The 12935-nt window shown below is 35.0% G+C and overlaps 1 protein-coding gene across 1 annotated transcript; it reads left to right on the plus strand.

Moving 5' to 3' along the window:
* Positions 1-5721: 5721 nt before the first annotated feature.
* LOC125840653 (probable beta-1,3-galactosyltransferase 8) lies at positions 5722-7528 on the plus strand. Its single transcript, XM_049519631.1, has 7 exons — positions 5722-5953; positions 6054-6118; positions 6262-6461; positions 6531-6788; positions 6866-6953; positions 7036-7161; positions 7249-7528. The coding sequence occupies exons 1-7, from the start codon at positions 5759-5761 to the stop codon at positions 7526-7528; spliced, it is 1212 nt and encodes a 403-aa protein (XP_049375588.1). The 5' UTR covers positions 5722-5758.
* The last annotated feature ends 5407 nt before the right edge of the window (positions 7529-12935 follow it).

Below are 12935 nucleotides of genomic sequence, written 5' to 3' on the forward strand. Positions count from 1 at the left end.
CCTGATCGTCAGGTTTGAAGATTGAGAAAAAATGAAGTCACTTCAGTTAAGGTTTTGTGGATGAGTCAGTCCGTAAAGGGAGCTACTTGGGAAGCAAAAGCAGCCATGAAGGCCAAGTATCCCCATCTCTTTCCTTCCGATTCCATTCCAGCTTGAGGTAATAGTTCCTCTCCAGTCTCTCAGTTTACTCTTGCATGAATTCAGTCTTAGTAACATGCTCTTTCAATTAGTCTTGCATTTTAACCATATTTGCATAACCTTAGAACTCAGTTCAGTCAGAAATCAGTTTTTATACTTAGTGGTAGGGATTGCAACTCTTTCCCTCCATATCCAGCTAGTTTAGACTTCATTCGAGGACGAATGTTCCCAAAGGGGAGATAATGTAACACCATGTGTACTAGAAAGACCAGAATGCAGATTTTCAGAAGTTGAAGGCACCACCAACGAAGACCACCTATGGACCGTAGGGGGGACCCACTGACTGTAGGTGGGGTCCGTGGTTGGCCACCTCCAACCCCCTTCCTAGTTACCCAAAAAATATCAGATGAGTTTGGACCTACGAACAGTAGGTCAGACCATGGTCCGTGGTTCAGACCCCTCAGGATCCAGTCCCAGACGCCAAACGACGGCTGACTAGGATGGACCATAGGTCAATCGATGGTCCATCGGTCAGGCCCACCGTTGGTGCCGTCAGGTTTTAAGTCAGGGGTTGTTTGGTCTTTTCCCCTATGCGTTGGACACCTAAACTACGTCATTTAACCCTTAAACTACGCCGTATTGGTTAGTTTAAGCCAAGTAACTAAATCAGAACTTACCCTAGTCAATTCATTCTCCAAAAATCGATCAAACTAGAGAAAAAAATGAGAAACAGTCGTCCAAACCCTCTCCAAGAACGCCCCAAGTTTTCCTCAGCTCCAGCCCTGAAATCGAAAGATTTATTTATGGAATTCATCACCAGGTATGTGGGATTTCACTAGTGGATTCATTTCTTCCACTAGGTCCCTAGAATTCAGTCAGATTCTTGATTCCCTTCATATTATCTAGACCTAGGGTTTCTTGAAAGTTAGAAATTGTTGTGATTTAGCTGTTAGAATATTTCTAATCAGATTTCATGTTGTTGTAACACTGTTGCTTAGTTCCTTGCATTAAATTTAGAACCCTAGTTGTGTAGATTCGTTTAGTTCATGAATGACACTAGCTAGGACACATAAACAGATATACAAGCCTCAGTTTCAAATGTTTCATTATCAGTATTTAATGTTGCATCTTCAGTTAGCATGTTACAATATCGAGCTATTCAGTATAGTTTAGTTATGTTGTATTGTACACATTTCTAGTTGGGATTAGGCTTAACACCGAGTTGGACTAGGGTCAGTTACCCTCACAGTTCCAGAACTACGTGCCCTCGTAAGTTGTAAGTCCCCTATATGGGCATTATATTTAGTGATCACGCCAGTCATGCCTCTATACCCTTAGCAAGGTATATTGGGTCCTCTCGATGGGGCGTATGCATCGGACTCCACATTTAGCTCATGTGGTTTTATGTCGATAAATAGTAGCTCCCACAGTTAGATTCTAGTGCATTTAACCAGGTGCCCAGTTACATTTCAGTATTCAGTTTCAACATGTTTTGTACTTGGTCATTGCATCCAGTTTAGTTCATGTTTAATATGTTTTAGTATATTCATCATGTTTAGATTATATCATTGCTCAGTATGCTTTTTTCAGTTATATGTTTGTTTAGTTTTATCCTATCCTGCGTGCTCAATACCATACTACCTTTCAAGTACTGATGCATACTTTGCGCTACATCTTTTCGTGATGTAGGTTCAGGTCCTCAGCATTCAGCTCACGTGTAGATCGGTCCCCGATCCGTATTCGACAGTATCAGTGGTGAGTCTTCATTCTTCGTGGACGATAGACATGTTCTTTATATTTTAGTCTTTCCTTTTCATTTCAGTTTTACTAGAGTTAGTTGGGGACATGTCCCAGCATCTCTAGTCAGTGAGGCTTATTTGAGACATAGACAGATTCAGCCTTAATATTTGAGTTATAGTTCAGTATCTTAAACTCTTATTCAGTATATATATATATATATAGATTGAGTATTCCCCATCATTTAGTTTATCTCATGTTTTTAGCTTTCGCACAGTATCTGTTTAAGTATGCTTATGATATACCAGCTCAGGGTTAGCTTGGGGTTACTCGTTATCCTAGGTCCCGTGTTTACATCAAGGGGGTAGCCTCGGAGCGTGACAGTTTAATTAATTATGATATGCACATTTTGAGTTTGAGGAGGATTTTAACTATGCATTGATCTTTGATTTTTGACTTTACAAAAAATTCAAGATTCTGGATTATCAATATTCAATATTGTATGTTTATGATTTGTTCCAACTGAATTACTATGAATTGTGATCATACAATTATGAGTAGTTAAATCCACAACTAGGATTGTGAGAATCATGAATAATTAATGAAGTACACCTAATAAATAGTAATTGTTGAATGATGTGCATGCATTGTTCTTTCCTTCGTTTTGATTGCTTTTTAACAGATACATACTCTAGAACTTGTCTTATTCCTACTTGTCTGACCAAGGGGGTAACGAATGGGAAAATAAATTATACAATAGAGACTTGAGGTTGTCGACCCTCATCTAATAGCTTGAAATTGCCTACAGATAACTAATTTGGGATCAAAGATAATGGTTAGTAAACCATACACCTTTAGACTAACCATGTTGCGTGGCAAAATTCATCTACTTATGCAACAAATCATTTAGGTGATAAATGACTTACCGATCTTGTATGTGACACGCAATACAAGGTTACTAATACCATGATTTACTTAGTTAAGGATTCGTGGGGAACACAAAACCCTAGTTTCTTCTTTTATTGGTTTAAACCAAGTGAAATTGTTACTTTGTTACTTGCTACTTGCAATAATTACCATCATTACTTTCTATGCAAAGTCCCGTTTTACGGAAATAATACGACTAAGAGCACGAATAGTAATAATTAAACTAAGTTTGACCCTTATTCCTCATTGGTTCAACCCTAACCTTCATTAGGTTCCTTATTTAGACAACGATCACTTTATACTTCTTTTGAAAGGTGTAATCTGGGCGTATCAAGGGGTTTTATCTAACAACTACGATTTCAACAAGATTATGCAACAAAACAAGGAACTAACACAAATAAGATCTAAGCGTGTTGGAAAAGACTAGGGGCATGTGCATAGCGAAAGGAGTTTCAACTCGAATAGGCAAAGATTACCCGAGCAAGATTGATTCATATATGGATAAAATTTAGTCTAGATTACACTCGATATTCTCCCGAACTATCAAGTGTATATCCCTTGATTTCTCCCAAATTCCAAGACCCATTCAAATAAAACATCACACATGGCTTGAGTAGGTAAACTATTCCTAGCTCATATCATTAAATGTAAAATCACTCAGATTATTCCATCCCTAGCTCAAATTCATAGAGTAAATGTTATCAAGTCCTCACTATTGAGTTTTACCCAACTCCATTAGGCTTTCCGAGTTCAAATGGCATTAGAGATCTCAATCAATGTTTGCAACAACTTATTTTAGATTAAAACTTCAAGACAACAATATATCCTTGCAATACAATCATTATTAGAGTCGATTAATCAATACCCATTCGAGTTTTACACCCCTATCAGCAACCCCCCATCTCCGTAGATAAGGGCTTAGATACTTATAAAAGATGAAATAGAGACAATACCCACAAAGGAAAGCTCCTAATTTGTTAAGCAAAACTTGAATTCCAAGCTTGGATTGACACAAATATGAGGTTTCTCCTTTACAAGCTAGAAAGTTCCTACTACTTTTCTCTATTCTATATTTTCTATATATTCCTCTCTACATATCTCTATAGCCCTAATTGGGGAGAAGATAAGGGTACAAAATAGCACAAATCCGAAGGATAATCCCTATTATATCCTTGGAACATTCAAAAGGAAGCACTATTTTAAAAAATTGTATTTTTACGCTTCAGCTTCCATTTTTCAAACTTGCGCTAGACCGGAAAGACACCGATCAAAGAAAGTGGAGCACTAGTTGCCTCTCGCATCAACCTTCAGTTCTATAAGGTACACCTGAGGCAACATTTCTCCATTCAAGTCGGAATTTACCATCGAGACACATGTTTGCTTCTGCGAGACGCCAATTCCATCGCCAATGTGCTTCAGTGCTTTTTGTCTTCGAATCCATCAAACTTACTTTTTCCAAGGAATGCATGCATCCAAGAGAACTAGGACCTAAAAACCCTTCAATTAGAATTAAAACACGACAATAATTTATGAACTTGAGTAATATGAATCGATAAATTACCAACTCATCAAACCCCCCAAACTTGAATTATTGATTTGTCCTCAAGCAAAACACTCACTAAGCATAGAATCAAAGCTTAGCCACACCCAAGATAAGATTTGCATAACATAATTTCTAGAAATTAAGAACATAAGATTAAAAACAAAAAGATTCAAATAAAAAAGCACCATTTGTTATCGGTTCCACCATCATTCGCTAGGCAAAGGTTTTAGCAAAATGTTTTTGCACAATTGTGGGACGATAATTCTTTTCAAGAACCATCTTAAAGCATCTCACATGCCCAATTTTTTTTAATTCGAACAAAAATATTGCCCATAAATTTTTTATATAATTTCTTAAAAGTGAAGGATCTTTATTATAGGGTCAAAACAAAAACGATACTTTCTTCTTTGGTTATTAGATCAAAAGTCTAATGGAGGAAATTTGTCTTCTTAATTTCAAAATATTTGACAAACAATAAATTCTCCTAAATCCATTTGTTTTTCCAACATTATGAAAAAACTGGGGCGTCCAAAGAGCTGATATTTAGGCCAATCTTGTCAAATTTAATTGCATCGATCTTTAGGAGGATGTTCATATACAAAAGTAAATCAAGTACTAAGAGAAAGGTGCCTTGTAGTTAGTTGGAACATGACAGTTACATGACTAAACTGCCTGGCTTGCAGCTGGACTTTTTCATCTACTAGGAAGGGAAGCTTCTTTAAAATGACACACATATTTCATATCGCAATTGCCACTTCAATTATCATGTCCTAGCAGGTACTATGATCTGTTCTATTACTGTAACAAAACTGCACATTTGTGAAAAAATAGTGTACCCAAATCGAACGACGTCTTTTAGCTGAAAATGAATATCGTTATATCTATTGTATTCCACTTGTTTGTATTCCAAATGAGGTAATCTTGTTTATGACATTGCACATGATAAATGAATTTCCAATTCATTTCAGGAAGTAGTATTAATATCTTCTGATTAATAAATTTTTATTTTTGACCAATCTTCCTAATATGATTGATTTACTTTTGATACAGAGTTTCTGTCCAGTGTTTCCATCTTTGTTCTTCACGCTGTGAAATGATTGAGTAAACTAATTTATTTCTTAGTCTGGTTCAGACCAAACACCCTTCCTCAAATGTGGTTGTTACTATTAGTTCTTGACATTCCATGCGATTCAGCATGACATGTTTCACTTCCCTTATTTACGGAATTGCATTTACAAATCATTCAGCCAAATTTTGAAGTCGTTATCATTTTATATATAACAGATATTAAATGTTGTTCTTTGTGAAGAATATTGCAAAAAGAAACAAATAACAGGGTGCTGCCGGCCAAAAGAATCTAAACAGTGACGGCCTAGTTGTGGTCATCGGCTCTGTGTCTGCCAAATTCAAAAAATGAGATCAGGGAAGCTGCCAGTCTCTGGGAAAACCATAATGCTGCTATGCCTTGCTAGCTTTCTGGCAGGAACTATTTTTGCTAGCCGGAAATGGACTCAACCTGATTCTGAAATAAACACCGACCTCGTGATCCCCACCATGTCTAATCATGAAAAGCTTAGCACCATTTCACGCGAATGTGATCACAAGCGTGTAAGCTCAATTTTGAAACAACTACTTATTGTTGTTTGAAAATTCAACTTTCCGTGCTGTTATGAATGATTTTCACTTCATTTTTCATATATTTTGGCAGAAATTAGCGGAAAGCAATTCCGGATACATCATGGGGGAAGTCATGAAAACCCATCAAGCTATTAAGTAAGCACATTCTTGATAATGTATCAAAATAATTAATAGTATGCTGTCTTTAACAACTTTAACTTTTAAATGAGACGATCACACATTTTAATCCAGTGCATGACTCAAATACCATTCAAATTTGCGTATATTTTTTGTAACAGATCACTTGATAAAAGTATATCTACATTGGAGATGGAACTAGCTATAGCAAGGACAAGGCAAAAAGTCACCCAACATACAAAGGAAAACAGAGCATCAAATCAGAGCATTCCAAATAAAGCATTTATGGTGATTGGAATAAATACGGCATTCAGCAGCAGAAAAAGACGCGATTCTCTAAGAGAAACATGGATGCCTAAAGGTGTTGCTTGTTGTTATAAATAGTTTGAATTGTATAGATGATTTTGATCCATGTATATTCGTAATGCAGGAGATAAGCTACGGAAATTAGAGAAAGAGAAGGGGATAGTAATACGGTTTGTGATAGGACGTAGTGCTACACAAGGAGGAGTTTTGGATCGTGCCATTGATAGCGAGGAGGTTCAGTACAAAGATTTCCTTCGACTTGACCACATCGAGGGTTATCATGAGCTGTCCACCAAGACGAGATTATATTTCTCTAAAGTTGTCTCCATTTGGGACGCGGACTTCTACGTTAAAGTGGATGATGATGTCCATCTCAACTTGGGTACCTAATTTAGCCTTCAAAACATCATAACTACTTAATGCATACATAACTTATGTAATTAACTAAAACTTTTGCAGGTATGCTTGCTGGTACATTAGCAAAATACAAATTAAAACCACGAGTCTATATTGGGTGCATGAAGTCAGGGCCAGTTCTTTCCCAAAAGTGAGTCTAGTCCGTCTTCAATTTGTTCCTTAAAACAAAATCGGAATTTATTTCCTTCAGGATCGAAATATTATTTTTGCAGAGGATTAAAGTATCATGAGCCGGAGTATTTGAAATTCGGAGAAGAAGGAAACAAGTATTTCAGGCATGCGACAGGTCAAATATATGCCATCTCAAGAGACCTTGCTGCTTACATCTCCATGAACTCGTACGTTTCTTAAATGCAATTTTAGATCGAATAACGAATAAGATAACAAATTTTAACATGATTGTACATTTATGATGAAAATATCAGGGGTATATTACATAGATATGCAAATGAAGATGTTTCATTGGGATCGTGGTTAATTGGGCTGGAAGTGGAACATGTGGATGAACGTTCAATGTGCTGTGGGACTCCTCCAGATTGTGAATGGAAGGCAAAAGGAGGGAATATGTGTGTGGCATCATTTGATTGGTCATGCAGCGGAGTATGCAATTCGGTAGAGAGGATGAAACATGTGCATCACTCATGCGGCGAAGCTGATGCAGCTGTATGGAATCTTGCTAATCCTCTCCTAGACATTTATCCATAAACTCAATTAGTATTTCTTTTCCCATTAATAAATTATGCAATCCTTGTTTTTCCTTATTTTTCTATATTCACTCTCTTTGCCAAAATGCCTATTCCTTTTTTCTATCACCATTTATCTCACTTTTCCGTGAATAACAATGTTCCCTCTAATATGCTATACAACTAAGCTAAAAGACTAATATTAGGAGCGTACAAAATCGAATTAAATCATAAATTGAGTCAAATTGAAAAAAAATATCGATTAATGGTTTGATTTGACTTGGTTTGGTATTGAAAAAATTAACCCGACTATACTTGGCTTGGTTTGGTTTTAACTAAAAAAAATCAACTCAAGACCAAACCAACTCGACATTATATATATATTTTTTAAAATTTATTTTATACATAAAAGTATTTACTTTGATGTAATTTCTAAATATTACTTATACGTTTTCGTTTTCATAATTTTTATCTTTTAACATATTTTTTTTCAAGCTTTTTGAGACTTAGAATTATGAATGGTCTAATAAAGGTTGTAGTTCCTAGATATTAGACTTATTTTAGCATTATTTAGTACTTTTAAATTATGATCATTTTAATTATGACTTTGCAATATTTATTTTATATGATGATTTCGTTATTATTTTTTATTGAATATTTTAGTGTCATCACTCATCTCATATTTTGTGTTATTTTCTTAAGAAACACCTTAGATAATTGTATTTTGGTTGGACTAAAGAAATATTTTGAGCACAAGTTAATTATATGTTTGTATGCATACTTTACCGGAAAAATCCAAAAATCTGAAAAAAAAATTGAGGTTTTATTAGTTTGGTTTGATTTAAAAATTTAAAAATCGGACACAATGGTTTGATTTGGTATTTGAAAAATCCAAACCAACCCAAGGTTGAAAAACCAGAAAAAAATCGAGTTTTATTAGTTTGGTGTAGTTTATAAATTTAAATTTTTTTTAACACAAATAATTTAATTTGATATTTAAAAAACTCGATCATATACACCCCTAACTAATATTATAACCAAGAAAATGTACAGACACAAAAAATGAGAGTTTTCTTTTATTCTCCTAAATATATTCAAGTGTCTATAATAAGAGCACGCGTGCCTCTATTTTTAATGGTCAAGTGTTAGTGGGAAGATGGAGAGATTCATTTTGTTGACATTCATAAAAATGATATTTGTAACACTTTCTGTTGGACGTCCAGAGATGGTGTGCCTCCTTAAAATTTTATTAAGAAAAAATCTTGTTAAAAATAAATTTTAATAATAAAAAAGAGAATACACATATCTTTTAGTATGGATTGTTTGTTACCTCGTTAAAAATCTTCTAAAGAAAACCAAGTAGGACAAAACCTTATCAAAGAAAGAAAAGGTGTGATGCCTTCTTTATTCCCCTTAATAAAATCATTACTTGATATCTCAAAGACAATTAATTTTCCCCTTATGTAAAAACTTCTCAAATGTTGAGATCACCGATCCTCAGTGAGCTATTCCGCCAAACTATCATATTTTATATTTTAAGAAAAAAAATATTTTCACAATTGCATTGAGAATTGTGTCTGAAAAAGTATTTTGCTGAAATTAACTTTATCGTGGTCTTCGTTAATATATTCTTCTTTCAGTTGAAATTTGCAAGTAGTATGTCTGCAATATTACTTGAATATTCTTTTCAAATTAAAATCACACATCTCTTGATGTGTTTGAGTCACATGCTTTAAAAGTTGATAGTGTCTTTGCTTGATTTGAAACAAATATCAATATTTGACTACCTTATAGAATATGATAATATGACAATACCCGTAAATGCAAATAGATAACTTTCGTAAGATCAAACATTATGTAGATCAGATCATATGATCTTCCTGTTGATTTAAGAAATATTGACTGCTCGACTAAAGTATTTTGATAATGAGACTTAATGTTTGAGAACCAAATTCAGTTCTACAATAAGTCTAGTCTATCCAATAATAAACTGAACCAAGATACAAATGTAAGATTAAATACTTTAATACATAATATCAGAATCTTGAACATGATAATCTTACATAGAGGTCGTTAGAGGCATATACCTGATGCGGAAGACATCATCATAGAGAAAAGCGAAAGTGTTAGTCGTAAATTAGTTTCTACCTCCTTGCCCTAGCCTTACATTACCACAACCGTCAGCAATGAAATTATTGTAGAGAATATGAGGTAATCCTAATAGGTGGAAGGATGACCAATTTATAGAGGTTAAGACTTAATCTGGTACGTCCATCAAGTAACAAATGTACGGACGAGACCTATTATTCATTAAATATTATTTATGGTATTGCTTGGGCTGCAAGTAAACTTGGGCCATAAGTAAGAAATAATTAATAATTCTTACATTCTCCCACTTGGCCCAATAATCATATAACATTAATATTTCATAAACATTGCGCATATAATAAATATCTTCTATAATTGTAACACCCCAGAAAATTTTTGAGCTAAGACTTGAACCATCCTTCGTTGTGAGTAGGATTTTACCGAGGAATTAAAATTTCTTAAGTGTTAAGTTCACTAGATATAGCACCTTGAGTTCGAAAAAGAACTAAATTGGAAATAGCAAAATCTAAAATTTTGCAAATTAAGCTAAGTATGAGTTTTGAGTCAACTTCAAACGACCATAACTCCTAGCTCAGGATGTGTTACGTATGCTACCAGGTACCTTAGGAAAGATCTTTGAATTATCTTTCTAAAGCCACCGAGTTTGCTAAGTTTCGATTTTGGATGAGTGAGATATGGCCTTTTGAAGTTAGGTTGTCAAGTTAAGCAAAGTTAGCCAAAAATAGTGAGGGGTATTTTGGTCTTTTCCTTATTCAATCAGATTTAATTCATTTTTAATAATATTTTAGGGTCTAATCCTATTCAGTTCAGTTTTATAATCCTAAAATTAGCATAGAGTTTTAGTTGAGAGTTCAAGAAGAGAGAAGAAGAGAAAAGAGGAGAAAAGAGGAGAGGATCAAGCGTCCGTCGAGATCCTTGCGTGTTGTAGCGGATTTTCGTCATGGGTTTGATCCTTAAGAGGTATGTGAGATTACATAGCATTGGGTTAGTTCACCCACGCGCCAAGCATGTTTAATTCAGCGTATTTTCGTCCTAAAAAGATTGAGAATTTGATGTTCTTGATAGTTGTTCTTGAATTTATTTCGTTCTTGAACATGAGTTGGGATTAAGGAGTTTCTTGATGATTAAGTGTTGTTTCTTTAAGTTGTTGGGTTAGATTTTGTGTATATAATTTGGGTACATGAATCTAAAGTGAATTTGAGAAAAAGAATCGAATTAAAACGATTTAGGATCAGAAAACCAGATCAATAGCTCATCAAATTTTTTGCCTGAAGGGAGGCTGGCGCGACGCGCCCCCATAGCGCCAGGTAGTCTGGGGCGGCGAGCCAGTAGTGAGCCAGATTTGAGCCCCAGTAAGTTGGGGCTGGCGCGGTGCGGCCGGGATGCGCCCAAATCATCGTTTTTCACCAGTTTTCGTCGTTTAGCCTATTTAAGTCCTTTTAAAGTGTATTAACACTTTCTATTGATTCTAACTACTCTAAATGACTTTTAAACATCTAGAAATCATCCAAAAACATGAATCATAACCTTTAATCCATAAATTCAAATTCAAGGAAAGTTAAGAGCCAAGTTTAGGAAGTTCTTCGAGTCTTTTCAAGTAGTCTTTTGCAAATGCTTTTAATTTTGTTTTAAGACTTACAGTTCAAGTTGAGTAAAGAGTAAAGATTGAAGTTCATTTCTTCAAAAGTATATGGGGACTAAGTATTCCCAAAAAGATTTAAAATGTTTTCACATTTAAATAAGAACGGAAACTGAGATTTTCAAAGAGCCTTCGGGCAAGTTTTCAGAAAAGAGAAATAGCTTTCTAAATGAAGTAAGCAGGTAAACTGAGATTTTCGAGATGGCCTTTGAGCTATGTTTTTGAGCACTAATCTCAAATCACAGAAGAGGTATATGTTTAAACATAAAGAACTAAGTATTTTTGGGAGTAGTACTGAGCACCGATATGGGGATGCGAGTTCATATTAACTCAGGTCTCCATAAATCATGTAGCCATCATGGGTAGAAAAGGGTCATACTTTTTAGATGAATCTTTTTCGCATAGACTAGTGGATCCACTTAGTGAGTTAGCTTCCTATATCACGGCAAGGTATAGGATGGGCCTCGGCAGCATGAGGTAAAGCGTTGTATCATCATTATAGTTCTTAGTGATGGTTGTCGGTTAGAGAAACTCCCACAACAGTAGTAGCATGGTTCCTCAAGGGGTTCTGCTTAGTGTGAATGGGGGTATGAGACTTTGAGAGGGAGCATGGTTTGTCTTTTTATGATATTATGATTATGAATTGACAGCATGTTTTCAACAATTTTTCTTTATATTGCACTTGTTTTAAACTGTTATATAATGAAATGAGTTTATTTAAGTATTCAAGAGTTGAGAAGAGCCAAGTAGGTGTTTCTTTCATAATCTCTTTCGAGCCTATGTTGTTTTAGCATTCCAACTCGCATACTCGTACATTCAATGTACTGATGCCAGTTGGCCTGCATCGTCTTATGATGCAGACACAGGTAACTAGAATCAGCATCAGGCTTATTCGTTGATCCAGTGAGCAGTTCAGAGTCTGTTGGTCAGCCTTTTCGCATTCCAGAGGACTCCTTCACATTGCTTTAAGTTTTAGTATTAGTTCATTAGGATGTGGCGGGCCTGTCCCGACATCCATCTCAGTTGTTTAGAGGCTTCATAGATAGTCAGACAGTCAGACAGTTAGTTAGTGAATTCAGTTGTCTTTACTTTTCATTTCATATGTTAAGACTTGAGTTGCCATTTTGGCCAAGTTGAATGTTGACTATTAAACATTCTAAGTTATTTCATTAGTTAAGTTGAGTAGTGTGCTATTGATCTTTATAATTATGCATATAGTTTTCCACTGAGTTAGTAAGCCAGGCCAAGAGTTCTCTTGAGGCCAGCAATGGTCTTCGAGTGCCAGCCACGTCCAGGGTGTAGGCTCGGGGCATGACAATAATGTCCATCATACATGCCACAATATAACAAAGTACTAATGCGAGTTATGATGGTTGTACATAAATTTTAAGCTACATACTTCCTTCCATATACTACTACATTAGCAACTTATCATACTAGGTTCATAAACTATAAAAACATATAACATTACGGTCCACAATAATGTCTCATAAAGACTTATCTTGTAATATCTCAAAACAATAATGTATACACCATTATGAGAAACAAGAAATTCATTAATGTATATCAGAAACACATAATAGTGCTCAGAGTGTAAAAACATCATAAAAGTATCAATCATAAGTACAACCAAGACTCATTCTTTGAAAATGTTCTTCAAATGTCTTTGGTTGTAAGCCTT

The sequence above is a fragment of the Solanum verrucosum genome, unplaced genomic scaffold, assembly GCF_900185275.1.
Source record: "Solanum verrucosum unplaced genomic scaffold, falcon-dt-bn FXZP01000176.1, whole genome shotgun sequence".
Taxonomy (NCBI): Eukaryota; Viridiplantae; Streptophyta; class Magnoliopsida; order Solanales; family Solanaceae; genus Solanum; species Solanum verrucosum.

Excerpts from the sequence above, each read along its gene's own strand:
- LOC125840653 (XM_049519631.1), top strand. The coding sequence starts at position 5,759 with ATGAGATCAGGGAAGCTGCCAGTCTCTGGGAAAACCATAATGCTGCTA. Across the intron at positions 6,462-6,530 it reads AGAAACATGGATGCCTAAAG|GAGATAAGCTACGGAAATTA; the intron begins GTGTTGCTTGTT and ends TTCGTAATGCAG. Across the intron at positions 7,162-7,248 it reads GCTTACATCTCCATGAACTC|GGGTATATTACATAGATATG; the intron begins GTACGTTTCTTA and ends TGAAAATATCAG.